The 21385-nt window shown below is 42.2% G+C and overlaps 1 protein-coding gene across 1 annotated transcript; it reads left to right on the top strand.

Moving 5' to 3' along the window:
• The first annotated feature begins 36 nt into the window (after positions 1-36).
• LOC139535408 (myosin-binding protein H-like) lies at positions 37-16341 on the top strand. The gene is made up of 12 exons (XM_071334781.1): positions 37-378; positions 3752-3889; positions 4848-5015; positions 6913-7001; positions 7240-7435; positions 9019-9158; positions 9421-9580; positions 12780-12916; positions 14250-14442; positions 15002-15067; positions 15836-15876; positions 15996-16341. The coding sequence occupies exons 1-10, from the start codon at positions 87-89 to the stop codon at positions 15040-15042; spliced, it is 1554 nt and encodes a 517-aa protein (XP_071190882.1). The 5' UTR covers positions 37-86; the 3' UTR covers positions 15043-15067; positions 15836-15876; positions 15996-16341.
• The last annotated feature ends 5044 nt before the right edge of the window (positions 16342-21385 follow it).

The following is a 21385-nucleotide window of genomic DNA, read 5'->3' as shown; positions in this document are numbered from 1 at the left end:
ACCACTGTCTATATAGCCTGCCACTCCCTCTAAAGTGATGACTCTTTGAGGACATACTGACTTTGGGAGTAGCAGAAACTGCCACCATGCCTGCGAAGCCTGCCCCTATCAAGAAGGCAGCCCCGAAAGCGCCTGCTCCTAAGAAGGAGGAAGCACCTGCCCCTGCACCCGCGGAGGTGGCTCCTGCTGAAGTTGCTCCCCCTGTCGAGGTCGAAGCTCCACCGGCAGAGGCTGCCCCTGCCGAAGCTGCCGAAGCAGCTGCCCCTGCCGAAGCTGCCGAAGCAGCTGCCCCTGCCGAGGCAGCTCCAACCGAAGAAAAGGCTCCCGCAGAACCCGCGCCTGAGCAGCCCAAAGCACCCACACCCCCTCCTCCAAATGGTAATGCAATAATGCTCCATGAAATGAGCCTCGGTTGGGCTTTTAGCAGAAACACGTGGGCTACTTTGTCAATTATATCGTTGATCTCCTCTCTGAATGGATGAGCCATGGTGACGTTTGTTTGGTGCGGAAGGGGCATACCTAACATTTTCATAAGTTCACAGGAGTGCTAAAACAAAACGTTGACATGATTTGTTAATGGGTCTTTCTAATTTACCCAATACTTCAATGGAGGTCATGGATCTTATGACGGTCCCTTTGCCACTGGATCTCTTCAAGAGCCTTCTATAAATAGCCTTACCATTTTTGGTCCAAAATGTAACTAACTCCCATTGCGAACCGCCAAACCCTGCAAAAAATATTCCTTCACATGACATGTATTTCGAGAAAGTCTGTTCTTCCACATTTTTATGGTAAAAAAAAAAAGCAACTTTCGTCCATTATTGATTCATAAAAGAGAACTTTAAAGCACGGAAGCCCCTACTTTTGAGATAGGCCTAAAGCCTCATTACGGAAGACATTGCAGAATAATCACTGTGGGCTCCATGACTACAAGCCTACAATGTGTTGTGTAAGTGGTTGTGTAAGGCGGGGGTTCCAAAACTCGAGGCCCCCCTTCTTGCACTGGGGAACAATTTTGTGGTGGTGGAACTCAGTCCGTCTTTAAACTTACTCTTGAAAGGCCCCACAGTTTAGGATCCACTGGTGTCAGCCACTTGATAGCCTGACTACCTAGTCAAGTAGTGCAATTGCTCGATATCTCACTGTATATGAGCTATTGATTAATGGTGATTCAGTGGACACCAATGTTCTATCCTTTGTGTATCTTTGCGCGCGCCCTGATTCCCTGGATAAAGCATTGTGCTCGGCCTTAGGCTACTCTCTAATGGTTCAGGAAGTAGCTTACATTGTGTGTCTTCAAACATAATAATCCATCCAGGAATAACACCACTACAGTCAACAGCTGGCAAACTAACATACCATATTACCAAACATTTAACGTTAGCTGCTCTTACTGAAGATGCTCCTTCCCCACCTGAGGTGCCTGTTGAGCCGCCTGCTGAGCCAGAGGGTAATTCATGCATCGCAATGCTGTCAAGGCATACTTAATTTAGAGTGCGTTCACTACATCATGTATGTTTCCTATAGGCTAGTAATCAAACTATACTGAACAAAAATAATATAAAACGCAACATAAAGTGTTGGTCCCATGTTTTATGAGCTGAAATAAAAGATCACCGAAATGTTCCATACGCACAAAAAGCTTCTTGTGCACGTGTGTTTACCTCCCTGTTAGTGAGCATTTCTCCTTTGCCAAGATGATCATTACACGGGCACACCTTGTGCTGGGGACAATAAAAGGCCACTCTAAATGTGCAGTTTTGTCACACAACACAATGCCACAGATGTCTTAAGTTTTGAGGGAGCGTGCAATTGGCATGCTGACTGCAGGAATGTCCACCAGAACTGTTGCCAGAGAATTGAATGTTTTTCTCTACCATAAGCCACCTCCAACATCGTTTTAGAGAATATGGCAGTACACCCAACCAGCCTCACAACTGCAGACCACTTGTAACCACGCCAGCCAAGGATCTCCAAGTCTGGCTTCTTCACCTGCGGACAGCTGATGAATCAAAGGAGTATCTCTGTCTGTAATAAGCTCTTTGCTGGGCCTGGCTCCCCACTGGGTGGGCCTACGCTGAGGCACCATCCAAGGGTAAAGCCAAGAATAACATGTTTGTTTTGACTAGGCTACTTAACCTCTTTTACTGTAAGTTCTTTATCTCTTTACTCATATACCGGTACTTCCTATCCACATAACATGCTGCAACATCTTTTCATTTTGTAATATCTTTTGAAATGTTAGAGCAAAAGCTGACTTTAAACTTCTTGCTAACGTTTAATTAATAGCGGCCGCCGCCACTGCTGCAGAAGAAGGCACCCCCGCTGCTGATGCTGAGGTTGTGGCCCACCCTGATGGTAATAGGCTCACTACCAATCCATAAGGAGCCAAGGGACTTCATCATCATATGCCACTTAATACGGATTTTCCTGTTTAGAATTATGGCAAATCACTTTTGGCTAACAGCACTAACTCACGAGTGGCGCAGTGGTCTAAGGCACTGCATCTCAGTGCTAGAGGTGTCACTACAGACCCTGGTTTTATCCCAGGCTGTATCACAACTGGCCGTGATTGGGAGTCCCATAGGGCGGCGCACAATTGGCCCAGCATCGTTCGGGTTAGGGTTTGACCGGGGTAGGCCATCATAGTAAATAAGAATTTGTTCTTAACTGACTTGCCTAGTTCAAATTAAAAAAAGAGCTAGACAATCTCTATGATAATTGGGCATTTTGCCCATCATGGTAGGTATGGCTTTATTAGCATGGTCCCTGATCTGTTTGTGCTGTCTTTCTTGCCAACTCCTCTGGTCATTATCATAGGAGTTAACAGATCTGGGACCAGGCTCTTATGTTATTTGAACTAATTCATTAGATGAATCTCTAACATTAAACACTAGCTGATGCTGCTGCAGTTACAGCTGCCTCAACCACAGAGGGAGATGCCCCTGCTGCTGAAGGAGTAAACCCTGTTCATGTGAAATGGATCAATTATACCTTCGCATCTGAATATGTCCAATTCCAATCCACTCCAATATAGGATCATGAGAAGGCATAGTTAGTTTGGTATACATATAATGCATTCAAACGTTTTTCCTGACCAGGGGAACACTCCGGGCCCTAGTTAAAGCCTAGTGCACCTTAGCAGATTGTAGACTGTTTTCATCTCTCTACTGGATAAAAAAAAAGAGGAGTTCAGTAAGAGATTGCATTGGAATGGATTCTAGAACACTGCTCTCATACCTGCTGCCTCTGACCTTTTGTGTAAATGCACATTTAACATCAGCCGCTGCTGCCGACGCAGCCCCCGTAGAGGAACCCCCAAAACACCTACCCCCCCACCCCACCCCCATCCCCCAAAGGTAAACCAACTCGACAGTCAGAGGAAAGATTGGTCAAACCGTTACGACGCTCTTCACACATTCTCCTATTACATTTTAAAAAAAATACTTTTTATGATAACCATGTCTTCCAAGTTTCAAGTTGTACATTGTCTGTATTATTTTTGCATTTCTAAACAATGTAGAGCCCTAATGCCATGTTTCCGTTGATATGCTAACCCAACAAGGCTAATTATTTCCTCTTGCAACTCGAGTTGTACATTGTCTGAGTTGTGTTAGCATTTCCAAACTAAATAGAGCCGTATTACTTTGTTTTTGATTGATAATGTATAATCCAATGGGGCTAATATTTCATCTCACTTCCAAGTTGTACAATGCGTTGTCTGAATTGCGTTTGCGTTTCCCAACTGTAGAGCCCACCAGTGAGCCCCTGGAAGTGACAGTGGACGACAAGAGCGACACTTCAGTGACCATCGCCTGGAGGCCTCCAAAGACCATTCCAGCCAACACTGGCCTGGATGGATACACTGTGGAAATCACCAAGGAGGGAAGTAAGTTATTCAAGCCCACTACCTTAACTAACCTCGTCCCAGATTTGTTTGTGCAGTCTTGCCAACTCCTATGGTCATGGGCGTGACCAATCTGAGACCAGGCTAGCATTTGACGACTAAGTTCTTTGAATGTTGTTATGTTGTCCCATTGGATTTTGTACATCTCTGATATGCTTGGAAGGTAAAACAGAGAATTAACCACAACCTAAGAATAATGTTTATCTATTTGTTTCACCTAACACCGTACGATGAGGCTGCGTTCCACTTTAAGCTGGTGCCATTTTAAATGATATTTTTTTGGGCTGGTCAGACCTATCAGTTGCACCTGTCCCCTGCATGTCACTAGATGATTTATACGGTACCTAACCTCTCCTTATAAGGAGAGAGGCATTACTGGCGGTGCCATGGACTAGCTGGTGCCTGCTTTTAGATCACAACCTTCTGCTAATGTCAGTAACGGACTCGAGTCAAATGGCAGAGAAGAAAATATAGTAATGCAACTACACATTTCACCTTGCAAATGTAATAATGCACCTGGGAAATTTGAACATATGATCTTTTTATTCATGAATCTCCTTAATTCCTCCATTTAAAAATATGGTTTTGGGCCCAGATAGGGAGATAAGTCATGACAATACTTTCCATCCAAATACTTCCCCTGATTCTCAGTCACCACTAGAAATATAATTTATTGAAATATGTGTCCTGCAGTTTACATTTTCACTCAGTGAAGGACTGAAGATTCTCCATATCTGTCTCAATGTTTCTTAATTGTCCCTGCCTCTTTCCCCTTGCTGTCTGCTCAGCGTCTGGACAGAAGGTGTACCTTGAAGGTCCTGTCAAATAAAATGACACAACTCATGAACTGAGCTATTAGCTGATACTTATTGTCCTCACTGTGATCACTCTCCTGCCACAGTTCTATATTGCACTAAGTTTGTTCACTTTCCTGTCACAGCTGAAGACTGGAAAGCAGCCAACGAGGATCTGACCGTGTCCTGCCGTTATGTCATCAAGAACCAGACTACCGACGACCGTCTGCTGATCCGGGTGGTTGCTGTAAACCCCGGTGGCCGCAGCCCCCCTGCTACCATCGCCGACCCCGTTCTGGTCAAGGCAGTTGGGGGTAAGCAAAGCCTGGACAATAGTCCTCACTCACAAACAGCCCTTAACTACTGTACTTCAGAAGCATGCCATGGTCCATTTCTTCCAACCAGCAGACGTGTGGGTTTTCTTCCAAGTAGACAGTATTGTATTATTGGGTGGCAATAACAGCAAGTCCAAACTGTTTGCGGTGGGCGGTGTCAGTCTTTGTTGTTGAAATGGCTTTTAAAAGAGCAGACGTTGAAACCGCTAGGGAGAAACGGCTCGGCTTGATTTCAGTCTCGGGTATCCAACGGCTGTTGTCACATCCCTGGCCCGTTAGAATAATGCAACTGTGGCCTTCCCAGATTGTTGCCACCAAGAGGGGGGGTAGAGATCCTCGGTCTAAGCTTCCCATTTGTAGAAGGATAAATATACTACCTCCTTCGACACCTTTTGGGTGCATGTTTTCACCTGTGTCTTCTTACTTTGTCTACTTTTTGTTTTCATCGATGATGACCGTAAATGGTTAGTCAAGCCTCTTAATTTATAGCAATCATCCTGGAAGCAAGTGAATGTACTGTATACAGTGGCCCTGGATTTTGTGTTTTATCCAGAGTCCGATTTTCTGAATACACGGTAAAATAGTTATATCAAAACCAAAGTAATTGGTGGAACTATGTTTTTTTTATGAGAGTTGATTAAAACATTATTTATGTAAGCAGGGATCAGCAAATGTGTAATGGAGAATTTTAGTGGAGGGGAATGAAACCTGAACCCCAAGGACTTATACAGGGACTGGCCGACCCCCAATCGGAGTGTCACAGTCCATGTCCCACAGTCCCACTGTCAAACTTAGCCATTGGTCCACCAATAAAAGCATCTGGTTTACCACACAATGGAACGACCGCTAACTTCCCCACAAATCCTTGGAAAAATAGTTGGGATGTGTCTGCTATTAACACGGATTCAATTGGGAAGGTTTGGCATTAAGTTGACTCCCCGGTCAGAATGCGTGCTGGAGAGGTGTCAAGCCAACCCATGTAAGAGCGATGGAAACAAGTGCAATCTGTCGAGGGGGGTGGGGATGGGGGACATTCCAAAGTGTTCACTCTACACAGAGGGGGTGGGGACAGGGGAGGGATCTAACGTCTCGTATGCCATCTAAGTCCTTTGAGATGACCAGGGACCCTGTGTTTATTTTGAAACATGCCACAGACTCTGACGGGGACAAGGCAGTTCTCTTTTGACCTGATCGCCGCATAAGGAGCGTCAAGTCAGGACACTCCACAGAGAAACACACCTAATTCTACCATGGCCATTCCCCAGTTGGTTGATTGTTTTGTGTTAAATACATTTTCTGATAGCAGCACATATTTCTGCCTAGAGCACTGGCACTAGTGCATAGGTTTGTATGGGTGCAGGTTTGCAATTATATGAATATTAGTTATTTACAAATGTAAACCATTCTGTCCATGTTTTAACACAGTAAGCCATTGGCTGTGAATTGTGTGTTTGTGGGGAACCCTATGGTCTTGGAGAATCTACAGTACAGTTGAGTGATTCTTACTGCAGCCTGTTTAACAGTGTGGGCTGGGGTAACTGTAGATCTACATCATGTGTTGCGACATGGCATGAGTTCAGATAGGACCTATTTAGAGCTCTGGTGAGTGACACTCCGCTAGACTCAGCAGGTGTTTGGTTCCCACCAAACTAGATCTGGTCTGGATGACTGGAGTACAGGAGAATCTGTCTCGTAGCTGAAGGTACAGAGTGGGTTTTGAGGAAGTTGTTTTTTATTCTTTCAGATACACATTCAATTGCTCGCTCTGAAGTATCTCTGAAGTGTCCCATCCATTGTGTGCGTCACAGTTTCAGAGTCATTTTACTTCTTTGAACAGGTTGATTATTATTCGTAAACTATTTTTCTCTGTCTGTAGCTCGCCCCAAAGTCCGCATGCCTCGTTTCCTGAGGCAGAGGTATGTCAAGAAAGTCGGCGAGAAGATCAACCTTGTCATCCCCTACTCTGTGAGTTTGCATTATGAGATGGGTAGGCCTGGGAGTGTCTAAACCACAGGACCTGAGCAGGACCAAAACCATTGGACCCTAGCTATAGGCTACAACTATGGGCCAAAGGTTTTTCACATGGTCAGGAAAGACTCCTGGCACTAATGATGTGAAATGACTTGATGTTATAGCATGTGTGAATACAGATGGAAGTTAAGACAATTGATTGAGCCCAGCATTGTGTTCTTTACTTTCCTAGGGCAAACCTAAGCCAGTGGTTAGCTGGTTAAAGGATGGACAGCCCCTCGACTCAAAGAGGGTCAACATCCGTACATCTGACAGAGACAGCATCCTGTTCATCCGTCAAGCAGAGAGAGTGGACTCTGGCTCATACGAAATGTGCGTGAAGGTGGACGACTTTGAGGACAAAGCTGCTATCATCATCCAGATTATTGGTCAGTCAAATTCTATTAGACTATCCAACCTTGTTTATATTTCCAAAACAGATGATGACACAGCATTAGCCTGTCATAAAATACAGTTGAAGTCAGAAGTTGACACACACTTAGGTTGGAGTCATTAAAACTCGTCTTTCAACCACTCCACAAATTTCTTGTTAATCGAACTATAGTTTTGGCAAGTCGGTTAGGACATCTACTTTGTGCATGACACAAGTCATTTTTCCAACACTTGTTAACAGACAGATTATTTCACTTAATTCACTGTATCACAATTCCACTGGGTCAGAAGTTTACATACGCTAAGTTGACTGTGCCTATAAACAGCTTGGAAAATTCCAGAAGATGATGTCATGGCTTTAGAAGCTTCTGAATGGCTAATAGACATCATTTGAGTCAATTGGAGGTGTACCTGTGGATGAATTTCAAGACCTACCTTCAAACTCAGTGCATCTTTGCTTGACATCAGGGGGAAATTTATTTTTGGAGAAATGTTCTCTGGTCTGATGAAACAAAAATAGAACTGTTTGGCCATAATGACCATTGTTATGAAGCACGGGGGTGGCAGCATCATGTTGTGGGGTGCTTTGCTGCAGGAGGGACTGGTGCACTTCACAAAATAGATGGCAGCATTGGGGTGACGGTGGTTAGAGCATTGGACTAGTAACCGAAAGTTTGCAAGTTCGCATCCCTGAGCTGACAAGGTACAAATCTGTCGTTCTTCCCCTGAACAAGGCTGTTCCTAGGCCGTCATTGAAAATAAGATTTTTTTCTTAACTGACTTGCCTAGTTAAATAAAGGTTAAAAAATATATATATATTAAAATGGAAGGAAAATGATCTGGATATATTGAAGCAACATATTAAGACATCAGTCAGGAAGTTAATGTTTTGTTGCAAATGGGTCTTCCAAATGGACAATGACCCCAAGCATACTTCCAAAATTGTGGCAAAATGGCTTAAGGACAACAAAGTCAAGGTATTGGAGTGGCCATCACAATGCCTGACCTCAATCCTATAGAAAATTTGTGAGCAGAACTGAAAAAGCGTGTGCGAGCAAGGGGGCCTACAAACCTGACTGTTACACCAGCTCTGTCAGGAGGAATTGACCAAAATTCACCCAACTTGTTGTGGGAAGCTTGTGGAAGGCTACCTGAAACATTTGACCCAAGTTAAACAATTTAAAGGCAATGCTACCAAATACGAATTGAGTGTATGTAAACTTCTGACCCACTGGGAATGTGATGAAAGAAATAAAAGCTGAAATAATTAGTTCTCTCTACTATTATTCTGACATTTCACATTTTAAAATAAAGTGGTGATCGTAACTGACCTAAGACAGGGAATTTTTACTAGGATTAAATGTCCGGAATTGTGAAACTGAGTTGAAATGTATTTGCCTAAGGTGTATGTAGACTTCTGACTTCAACTGTAGGTATATTTTGGTCATAACTAGGGCCAGGAGTTGTTTCTGGTCAGGTCCTAACTGATCTTGAGAGTGATTAAGTTTTTTGTGAGTTTACTGATACTAATGATGCAACCCATATTGAACCATGTATCTTGGTGCTTGCTCTCCCACAGAGTTGCCTGGGCCACCAGCCAGCATTAAGATTGTGGATGTCTGGGGATTCAATGTTGCTTTGGAGTGGACCGTACCCAAAGATAATGGAAACACAGAGATCACAGGCTACACTGTCCAGAAAGCTGACAAGAAGACCGGGGTGAGAAACCCTCTTGCTTACCATACAATGTCAAAGTGAATGACATACTGAGTCATTCACAACTTCTGTAACCCTCTCGTCTACAAAATTCCCATTGATTCAGCAGCAAATATTTCCCCTGTAGTCAAATACATTCCCCCAAAATGTTTTTTAAAAGTACATCTCAGTATACTTTACACAAAAAATGTACTTCAAAAAGAAAGTACAATATGTGTAATAAGACATTGAAATATTATTAATACTCATATGGTCTCTTGCCTAGGACTGGTTCAACATTTTGGAGCACTACCCCAGACTAAACGCCACCATCTCAGACCTCATTATGGGCAACACCTACACCTTCAGGATCTTTGCAGAGAACAAGTGCGGACTCAGTGAGGAATGTGCCGTGACCAAGGGAGAAGCCACCATTGTGAAGGAGGGTGAGACACTCTCCACACTACCCTTTTCAAAAAAAGTCCCTTACAAAAAAAAAAACATGAGAAAATCACACGTGAAAATCACACTTTTTTATATATATAAAAATTGTGTGTGTGTTTCTGTGTATATATATACACATGTACACACACACACTGTACCAGTCAAACTAATTCAAGGGATTTTCTTTATTTTTACTCTTTTCTACATTGTAGAATAAAACTATGAAGTAACACATATGGAATCATGTAGTAACCAAAAAAAGTGTTAAACAAATCAAAATATATTTTAGATTCTTCAAAGTAGCCACTCTTTGCCTTGGTGACAGTTGTGCACACTCTTGGCATTCTCTCAACCAGCATCATGAGGAATGCTTTTCCAACAGTCTTGAAGGAGTTCCCACATATGCTGAGCACTTGTTGGCTGCTTCTCCTTTGTGGTCCAACTCATCCCAAACCATCTCAAATGCATTAAGGTTGGGTTATTGTGGAGGCTAGGTCATCTGATGCAGCAATCCATCACTCTCCTTGGTCAATTAACCCTTACACAGCCTGGTGGTGTGTTTTGGGTCATTGTCTTGTTGAAAAACAAATGATAGTCCCACTAAGTGCAAACCAGATGGTATGGCGTATCGCTGCAGAATGCTGTGGTAGCCATGCTCGTTAAGTGTGCCTTTAATTCTAAATAAATCACTGACAGTAACACCAGCAAAGCACCCCCACACCATCATACCTCCTCTTTGCTTCACGGTGGGAACCACACATGCAGAGATCATCTGTTCACCTACTGTGCATCTCACAAAGACATGGCGGTTGGAACCAAAAATCTCTAATTTGGACTCATCAGACCAAAGGACAGATTTCCTTCGGTCTAATGTCCATTGCTTGTGTTTCTTGGCCCAAGCAAGTCTCTTCTTCTTATTGGTGTCCTTTTGTAGTGGTTTCTTTGCAGCAATTCGACCACGAAGGCCTGATTCACGCAGTCTCCTCTGAACACTTGATGTTGACATGTGTCTGTTACTTGAACTCTGTAAAACATTTATTTGGGCTGCAATCTGAGGTGCAGTTAACTCTAATGAACTTATCCTCTGCAGTAGAGGTAACTCTGGGTCTTTTCATGTGGTGGGCCTCATGAGAGCCAGTTTCATCATAGCGCTTGATGTTTTTTGCGACAGCACTTGAATACATTTTTAAAGTTCTTGACATTTTCCAGATTGACCATGTCTTAAAGTAATGATGGACTGTCATTTCTCTTTTCTTATTTGAGCTGTTCTTGCCATTTGATGGACTTGGTATTTTACCAAATAGGTCTATCTTCTGTATAACACCCCTACCTTGTCACAACACAACTGCTTGGCTCAAACGCATTAAGAAGGAAAGAAATTCCACAAATTATCAAGGCACACCTGTTAATTGAAATGCGTTGCAGGTGACTACAGTACCTCAGGAAGCTAGTTGAGAGAATGCCAAGAGTGTGCAGAGCTGTCAAGGCAAAGGGTGGCTTGATTTCTTTAACACTGTTTTGGTTACTACATGATTACATATGTGTTATTTCATAGTTTTTATATCTTCACTATTATTCTACAATGTAGCAAATAGTAAAAACTACGAAAAACTCTGGAATGAGTAGGTGTTTCCAAACTTGACTAGTACTGTATATAATTTTTACATGACATTTTCATGAGTCAGACACATGGTTTTCGGACACGCGTGACGTTTCACATGAATTTGTCACGTGAACAAATCATATGTAAAAAAATATATATAAAAAAAATCTCATGGGAAAAGCAGACACATGGTTTTCAGACATGTGAAGTTTAAAATGGATTTTCACATGACTCAGACACATTTCCCTGTTTCTCAACATTTCACATAAGATTTTATAAGTTTCACATGTATTCTTTTGTAACTGGCAGGATTAGAACCCAGGTCTCCAACGGTAGATGACAATGTCTTTACCATTTGACCATGAGGGCCAACACTTTTTTGAAGTCGTAGGCGGGGCTACCTCATAACGTGACCATTAGCAACCATGAGCGACTCATGTCCGCTTTTCACATTTTGTCAACTATGGGTATCAACGATAACAAAACTGTAATCGAGTTTATCACAGGATTTGCTGTGATTAATCACAAATTCATAGTTTGCTCTAGTTGAGTTGTCATTTTAGATTTTTTTTATACAAAAAGCATTACATGAACATTGCTGTTCTGATTTTATCCAAAGTAACGGTTAGCAAAATCAGGTAAATTGTTCAACAAACTTTCTTTAACCTCAAAGTCAACTTCTTTTGACATCGTATTGCTGATTTTAGCTATATAGACAATGTATTTTATGTTTTCAGTGTATTTTAAACGCTTTCTGACATTGCAATAAAAAAATTGAGCACAAAAATGATTTCAGTTAATGACATTGGTTAACTGATTAACTTCGGCAGTGCTAATTTTGACATGTTAAAAACGATAAATAAGGAGACACAGAGCGCTAGTTTGTCAGTTATTTTCTCTGATCTTCTTCCAAACGGTCACTGATCAACGTATGAAGGAGAGAGGCGTGTGCCTGCAGCTGTAACACTACGAATTGATGGCACAGAAATAAGAAATTATACCGTTTAACACACTTGAATTATTATTCACAGAATGGCATTAAATAATGAGCAATTCCATATGTGGAAACATTGCTACTACAACATGTTACCCCACTTTTTCACATGTGAGAATAACACTATTTCACTCCACATGTGAAAGTTAGATTTTCACGTAAATGTTTTTTACATGTGAAATTGCAAATCCGATTTTCATGTGATAGATTTTTTTTGATGTGAACTTGAAATTCTACATTTGAATGTGAGCTTTTCAAAGTGTTTCACGTGAAACTGCATATCCGATTTTCACATGACATATTTACAATGTGAAACAGCAAGTTTCACATATGCAACTGCAATTCACATGTGATGTCAAAATGTTTTTCTTCTCACATCTGAAAGGTGGCGTTAACTTGTGAACTCTAAAAGTAATAATGTGAAAATACGGTTTCATGTGAAATTTAAGCTCAACATGTGAAAACAGCTATTTCACATGTGAAAATGCTAATTTGACATGTTTTTTTAACGGGTCCCCCACAATGTTGGAGAATGTTAGAACAATAAAGTATTGTAGTTGCCCCCATTTAGGACCTAATCCATGCTTGTCTCATTATTTTTCAGTTATTGAATACAAACCTACCCCGTTCGTGGAGCATGACTTCACTGAGGCTCCCAAGTTCACCACTGTTCTGAACGACAGGTCCACCACTGTTGGCTACAGCACCAAGCTGCTGTGCTCTGTGAGGGGATGCCCCAAGGTAAAACTTCCCTCTCACAAACGCTCTCATACTGTAGGTTAATGAAATGGACACATGTAGGCTAGGCTAGCAGAGCTGCATTTGTATTTATTAAGGATACCCATTAGATGCTGCCACCTTTATTTAACCAGGCAAGTCAGTTAAGAACAAATTCTTATTTACAATGAAGGCCTACCCCGGCCAAACCTTAACGACGCTGGGCCAATTGTGCACCGCCCTATGGGTCTCCCAATCACACCCGGTTGTGATACAGCCTGGAATCGAACCAGGGTCTGTAGTGACACCTCTAGCACTGGGATGCAGTGCCTTAGACTGCTGTGCCACGCGGGAGTTGAACATGCAGCTCCATATAGGGTTAGGTTATGATAGTCTCCCTCTGAGAGGAACCTTGGACTCCTGGCCAACTGGGCCGTAGTGGGTGGGTGGCAGAGAGGAGGGGGTGGAGGGGTCAGATGTGTTACATTCCTACCCTGAGGGGATCATGGGGGGGCCTTTACACCGTCCCTTACAAAATAACAAGTCAAATTTGCAGTTTCACATGTTGAGCTTAAATTTAAATATATTACATTTAAACTTCACATGTTAACACCACCTTTTCACATTTGAGGAGAATAACATGTTTTCACTTCACGTGAATTGCAGTTTCACATGTGATATTTAACATGTAAAACTGCAAATTTCACATTTGAAAAAGAAAATCTCACTTTGAAATGTAGAATTGCATTTTCACATGTGAAAACATTCACTTGTGAAAATCACATTTTTCGTTTCACATGAAAATCTCACTTTCACTTGTGGAATTGCAGATTCACATGTGGGGTTGAAATGTTATTCTCCTCACATGTGAAAAGATGGTGATAACATGTTGCAGTAGCAATATTTCCACCAGTGGAATTAGGATGATCATATTTAAAAAGCCCAAATGCGGGAAAAGGGAACGATTCTGCTGGACATTCGCTGGACATTCGCGGAACAGTGGACAGACTGAGAGCCAGGCCTAATTGCCCAACATCTGTGCCCGACCTCAGTAATGCTGAATGGAATCTTGTGGCTGAATGGAAGCAAGTCCCTGCAGCAATGTTCCAACAACTAGTGAAAAGCCTTCCCAGAAGAGTGGAGGCTGTTGTAGCAGCAAAGGGGGTACAAACTCCATATTAATGCCCATGATTTTGGAATGTGATGTTCAACGAGCCATGTAGTGTATGTCCCTTTTGCGATGCGCTGATCATTGTAGGATTGTAGTATCGTACATAGTAATACATGCTCCATGTACACGAAAGCGGGAAATATACAATTCATACGAAACACATATAAATCACATATGTCATTGCAGCCTAAGATTCTGTGGATGAAGAACAAGATGATCCTCAACAACATGAACAACCCCAAGTACAGGATGATCAGCACAGGGGGCATATGCACCCTGGAGATCCGTAAGCCTGGCCCATACGACGGTGGTGAGTATGTCTGCAGAGCCGAGAACCAACTGGGGAAGGTCGACACCGGCTGCAAGCTAGAGGTCAAAAGTAAGTTGTTGTGGTGAAGAAAAAAAAAGTGCACTTGTCTTTTCCTGCTAGTACTGTCTTTTCTAGTAGGATAACTTCTTTTTTTGTGAAAATTGTACTTACTATGACTGGTATGTGGTTGTCTCAACTTAAGTAACTAACTGTAAGTTCCTCTGGATAAGAGCTTCTGCTAAATGACTAAATGATCAAATGTAAAAGTAACTTCATTTCGAACACCCTGGGCCCACTCGGGTTGAATCAACGTTGTCTCCATGCCATTTCAATACAATTACATGAAATCAACGTGGAATAGAAGTTGAATTGATGTCCGTACCTAGTGGGAAAAGGCTTTCTCATACATAGTTTTACCCGAGGAAGAAGCCTCACAAAGTATGAAGCGAGTTCATCTATAACATAGACAAATGCTTTTGTAATCAAATGTATTTCTACTTTTAGTGGTGTTTTATATGATTCATTATCCATGCAAATTTAGACACTCGATATTTGCTGTATTTGAAATCAGTCTGTGTGGAAATATTGCCATTTGTGATCACTAAATGAATTATATTTACCTCAACAGAGCCTGCGCATGCAGACGCAGACGCTGACGCTGACAAGTAGGAACTGTAAATGCACATGCATACAGGTCAGTCACTCTTATTGGCATTAAGGTTTCATGTGGAAAATGGGCTTCAATTTACAAGGCCTGAATTCAGAAGTTGACTTGAATCAATAAATAAAGGCCACTTTGTTCCAAAATATACTTCTTTAATATCTTTATTAAAGATATAAAATCCATCTTGGCATTTCATTTTCTTTGACTTTGGTCTTATTGGAGAGAAAGTTTATATGTACCCATATTATCACATAAAATGTTGCACCAACATTTATTTGAATATGTACCAAAGTCTATTTGAGTCCTGGTATGACGTACATATTCTCCAAGGCTGGCCTTACATGGAGAGCCCTAAAGTGGGAGGTGGAAGGTGGCCTCTGCAATTGCAAGGGTCTGAGTGCTAGTCCCATCTGCTGCTCATACATTAGTCCTGTAATGGCTCCATATACAGTGGAGTTGCACTCTGTTGGGGGACTACATCATTTCCTTGACTCGGCATTCGGGGCCCATTAGAGACCAGCGAGACACGGCAATTTACTACCAGGATCCACAGTATTGCAAGCAGCTTTTCACCCACCAAGGTGTTAGTATCCCCCGTGGAGATTCATCAGCTCTGTTCACTTGCAAAAAACGATTTTATTGTAATATGAATATTTATACTGGCTGTAGTCTTTAAAAAAAAAATGTACGTTAAACTCTTGGAATATATATTTCGTAGGCCTGCGACTGCAGTTCTAACCACCCCAGTTGGCTAAATACGGCATGTGAATTGACACCTGTTCTTTACATCTGTTACAGTCCCAAATTAGAAGCAAGCGGAATGAGGCCTTTACAAAAAGGTGAGGTGGTCTTTATAAGCTCTAAACTGTACTATCTCTCTTTTGATGTGAAATATGTTGAGACATTAAATAACGTTCGGTGAGTTTTAAAGTTATATATGCCACTTGTTTTTCTATAGGACGGTTCTGGATGCTGGAAAAAACATGTACATATGACTGACTGGAGAGAACAAACAATGAAATAGTTAATGTCTACAACCACGTTCCTATATTTATGAAGATCATTTTTTTTGTTGCCTTTATTTATTTTTCTTCCTTAGTACTCTCTGGTATAGAGTTCATATCCATGTCCACAACCATCTCCGATGTCAACAACTGTCTGTGTCACATTGTAATTCTGAATAGAGCAAATCGATTGTTACTGATTGGAGATTAAAGATGTAAAACCTCGGAATGTGTTACAATATTTTGATTTAATGCTTTTCTTTTGTTGAATAAACCTTCTCTAACCTGAAGTAAAAATGACAACGGGTCGATCGAAACCTTCTGTACTTATTGTGAAAGAGGAAAAGTGCTGGTTATGGCAAGGCCGGCAGATTATTTCCTTAACAGGATTTTGTAATGTGTTTGTATAATATGCAGTATGTGCAGTACACAGTAGTCGCTCTTTAACTTGTTTATCACATGACATGATCTGATATTACAGAGTGGCATGGTATGGGTTGAATCCAAGCTGATCAGGTATCAGTCTACACAGTGTCCTGGCACTCGATTACTCTCCTATGAATCCAGCCAAGAAGACTACAGAACTGAGAATTAAAAAAAACAGTGCAACAACACCACTGCTAAATCAAGAGGCAGAAGAGCGTGTCCACACTTGGGCACTTTGGCTCACACACAAAAAGGTACAAGTGTAGCAACAGTATGACTGGCCCTCCAGCGGGCTATGTAACTGTCTCATCCTCACACAGTCATGGAGTTTTTGGCATAGTGATAAGAGGCTGTGTTGCCAGAGATATGTAGATTGTTGCCAGTGATGACAATACGAAGCATTTGGATACGGTGGCTGGATGACATTGTGTCTTTAAGAGAGTTGGAGAGAGAGAGGTGACGGTGTCTGAAGGCATGGTTGGTACAAGAGCACCACTCAACAACAGCTCCCTCTAGTGTCCTTACTTGGAAATGACAAGATACGTAGAGGCTATTTCTATTACAGTGAACCCACAGTGCAGAAGTCAGTTCAACATCTAGTTCTGATTTACGTTTGGTTGATGTCACCATGTTTTTAGGTTAAAAGTTGGATGAAAAAAAAACATTGACTATCTGTGTTGAAATGTGGCAAACCATTACAAATAATTAATGTAGGGAGTAGATCAACTTTAATATTGCAGATAGATTGTGGCTTCTATCAATGTAATTATCTGCCTCCTTTCCAATCCCCCATATTTTTAGTTAAATATTTTTTTTTAATGTATTTTCCTTATTTTTCCCTAACCCTACCATCCCTCCCCTAATTGGAGAAAACGAATGAACAACAATAACACTTAGGCTTCTACTTCCAGTTTATACATACCATATACACGTTACAGACACAGTATAATTTACATGAGTTATCATGTTTTTATTTTTTTTATTCCCACCCTTCAGCTCCACACCAACCACTCCCATTTATCTCTGAACACCATCCAGTTTTGATTTCTATTTCCCATATATATTGCAACTGTGATGTTTCACAAAAGTTCTGAACCTTTCTATTCTCATAGTTTCTAAAGATTGTAAATTGCAGATAAACATTTTGCTGAGAGTATTATTGATCGATTGACAATTACTTTTCTAATCAGCCTGCAGTGCTATTTGCAGAGTTAGCTTGAGGTAAATGTTGCAATTCTTCAACCATTCCTGAACCTGCGACCAAAAACAAGCTACGTATGGGCCGTACCAAAACAAGTGATCTAATGATTCTGTCTCTTTGCAGCAAAATCTGTAGAGCTGGGATGGTTGTATCCCCAATATACAGTACCAGTCAAAGTTTGGACACACCTAGTCAAGGGTTTTTCTTTATTTTTACTATTTCTACATTGTAGAATAATAGTGAAGACATCAAAACTATGAAATAACACATATGGAATCATGTAGTGTAAAAAAAAGTGTTTAACAAATCAAAATATATTTTATATTTTAAATTCTTCAAAGTAGTCACCCATTGCCTTGATGACAGCTTTGTACACTCTTGACATTCTCTCAACCAGCTTCATGAGGAATGCTTTCCCAACAGTCCTGAAGGAGTTCCAACATACTGTTTGCTGAGCACTTGTTGGCTGCTTTTCCTTCGCTCTGTAGTCCAACTCATCCCAAACCATCTCAATTGGGTTGAGGTTGGGTGATTATGGAGGCCAGGTCATCTGATGCAGCACTCCATCACTCTCCTTCGTTAAATAGCCCTTACACAGCCTGGAGGTGTGTGTTGAGTCATTGTCCTGTTGAAAAACAAATGATAGTCGCACTAAGCGCAAACCAGATGGGATAGCGTGTCGCTGCAGAATATTGTGGTAACCATGCTGGTTAAGTGTGCCTTGAATTCTAAATAAATCACTGACAGTGACACCAGCAAAGCACCTTCACACCACCTCCTCCATGCTTCATGGTGGGAAACACAGATGCAGAGATCATCCGTCCACCTACTCTGCGTCTCACAAAGACACGGCTGTTGAAACCAAAAATCTTGGACTCATCAGACCAAAGGACAGATTTCCACCTGTCCTTTGTCTATTGCTCGTGTTTCTTGGCCCAAGCAAGTCTCTTCTTGTTGGTGTCCTTTTGTAGTGGTTTCTTTGTAGCAATTCGACCACGAAGGACTGATTCACGCAGTCTCCTCTGAACAGTTGATGTTGAGATGTGTCTGTTACTTGAACTCTGTGAAGCATTTATTTGAGCTGCAATCTGAGGTGCAGTTAACTCTAATGAACTTATCCTCTGCAGCAGAGATAACTCTGGGTGTTCCTTTCCTGTGGCGGTCCTCATGAGAACCAGTTTCATCATAGTGCTTGATTGTTTTTGCGACTGCACTTGAAGAAACTTTCAAAGTTCTTGACATTTTCCGCATTGACTGACTTAGGCACCTCCGTACCTTCAGGCTCTGATCAGGCCCTACACCCAAACAAGGGCACTGCGTTCATCCACCTCTGGCCTGCTCGCCTCCCTACCTCTGAGGAAGTACAGTTCCCGCTCAGCCCAGTCAAAACTGTTCGCTGCTCTGGCACCCCAATGGTGGAACAAACTCCCTCACGACGCCAGGTCAGCGGAGTCAATCACCACCTTCCGGAGACACCTGAAACCCCACCTCTTTAAGGAATACCTAGGATAGGATAAAGTAATCCTTCTAACCCCCCCCCCCCCTTAAAAGAGTTAGATGCACTATTGTAAAGTGGTTGTTCCACTGGATATCATAAGGTGAATGCACCAATTTGTAAGTCGCTCTGGATAAGAGCGTCTGCTAAATGACTTAAATGTAAATGTAAATGTTAATGTCTTAAAGTAATGGTTTGTCATTTCTCTTTTCTTATTTGAGCTGTTCTTGCCATAATATGGAGTTGTGTTATTTCATAGTTTTGATGTCTTCACTATTATTCTACAATGTAGAATAATAGTAAAAATAAAGAAAAACCCTGGAATTTGTAAGGGGAGAGAGAGCGTCTTAGCTGTTGACTTCAGGCTTACAGTGGCACTGTCTGTCCATCTGATACACCTGTTGGTTTGTTTGTCAAAGCTTCGCAACAATGTTGCTACTAATCTATGCGATCAATGACAGGAGCGGTCCCAGAAGATTACAACCACAACCTAGAGAGGTATACCTGGTGATTGACATAAACACTTTACAAACTGAACACGCTGAAAATAAACAAGACACACACTGTCAAACTGCTGCGCCAACCGAGAGCTTCCACACAGAGCCAGGAAAGCTGTCTTTATTTTCTCGCTCCTGACTGCTGATGCGCTCTTAAAGTGGCAGCGCACGGTGAAGGCTCCGTGCAGGATTTTGCCAAAATATTCATTCTCTTTTTAACAAAGTAAATACTGATCGTCTTTTCTTATTATCTGCTAAGCCATTACAATTATAACTGGCTATACTTATTTCACCATTTACCATAATGAGTTACAAGTTTCAATTCTATTTATCAGAATATTAACTCAGCAAAAAAATAAACGTCCCTTTTTCAGAACCCTGTCTTTCAAAGATAATTCGCAAAAATCCAAATAACTTCACAGATCTTCATTGTAAAGGGTTCAAACACTGTTCCCCATGCTTGTTCAATGAACCATAAACAGTTAATGAACATGCACCTGTGGAACGGTCGTTAAGACACTAACAGCTTACAGACGGAAGGCAATTTAAGGTCACAGTTATGAAAACTTAGGACACTAAAGAGGCCTTTCTACTGACTCTGAAAAACACACCAAAAGAAAGATGTCCAGGGTCCCTGCTCATCTGCATGAACATGCCTTATGCTGCAAGGAGGCATGAGGACTGCAGATGTGGCCAGGGAAATAAATGGCAATGTCTGTACTGTGAGACGCCCAAGACAGCGCTACAGGGAGACAGGACGGACAGCTTATCGTCTCCGCAGTGGAAAACCACGTGTAACAACACCTGCACAGGATCGGTACATCCGAACATCACACCTGAGGGACAGGTACAGGATGGCAACAGCAACTGCCCGAGTTACACCAGGAACGCACAATCCCTCCATCAGTCCTCAGATTGTCTGCATTAGGCTGAGATAGGCTGGACTGAGGGCTTGTAGGGCTGTTGTAAGGCCAGTCCTCACCTGGTATCACCGGCAACAACGTCGCCTATGGGCGAAAACCCACCATCGCTGGACCAGACAGGACTGTCAAAAAGTTATCTTCACTGACGAGTCGCAGTTTTGTCTCAGCAGGGGTGATGGTCGGATTCGCATTTCTCGTATAAGAAATGAGCATTACACTGAGGCCTGTACTCTGGAGCGGGATCGTCATGTTCTGGGGCGGTGTGTCACAGCATCATCGGACTGAGCTTGTTGTCATTGCAGGCAATCTCAACGCTGTGCGTTACAGCGAAGACATCCTCCTTCCTCATATGGTACCCTTCCTGCAGGCTCATCCTGACAGGACCCTCCAGCATGACAATGCCACCAGCCATACTGCTCATTCTGTGCATGATTTCCTGCAAGACAGAAATGTCAGAGTTCTGCCATGGCCAGCGAAGAGCCCGGATCTCAATCCCATTGAGCATGTCTGGGACCTGTTGGATCGGAGGGTGAGGGCTAGGGCCCTTCCCCCCAGAAATGTCCGGGAACTTGCACGTGCCTTGGTGGAAGAGTGGGGTAACATCTCACAGCAAGAACTGGCAAATCTGGTGCGGTCCGTGAGGAGGAGATGCACTGCAGTACTTAATGCAGCTGGTGGCCACACCAGATACTGACTGTTACTTTTGATTTTGACCCCCCCTTTGTTCAGGGACACATTATTCCATTTCTGTTAGTCACATGTCTGAGGAACTTGTTCAGTTTATGTCTCAGTTGTTGAATCT

This window comes from Salvelinus alpinus, chromosome 12 (assembly GCF_045679555.1).
Source record: "Salvelinus alpinus chromosome 12, SLU_Salpinus.1, whole genome shotgun sequence".
Taxonomy (NCBI): domain Eukaryota; kingdom Metazoa; phylum Chordata; class Actinopteri; order Salmoniformes; family Salmonidae; genus Salvelinus; species Salvelinus alpinus.
The sequence above is the reverse complement of the archived record's forward strand: the minus strand, read 5'-3'. Positions and strand labels throughout refer to the sequence as shown.

What these genes read in the sequence shown, in the direction of transcription:
- LOC139535408 (XM_071334781.1), top strand. Translation starts at nt 87, where the DNA reads ATGCCTGCGAAGCCTGCCCCTATCAAGAAGGCAGCCCCGAAAGCGCCT. An exon ending in TATCATCATCCAGATTATTG is followed by an intron (nt 7,436 to 9,018) that starts GTCAGTCAAATT and finishes GCTCTCCCACAG; the next exon opens with AGTTGCCTGGGCCACCAGCC. An exon ending in CTGTGAGGGGATGCCCCAAG is followed by an intron (nt 12,917 to 14,249) that starts GTAAAACTTCCC and finishes ATGTCATTGCAG; the next exon opens with CCTAAGATTCTGTGGATGAA.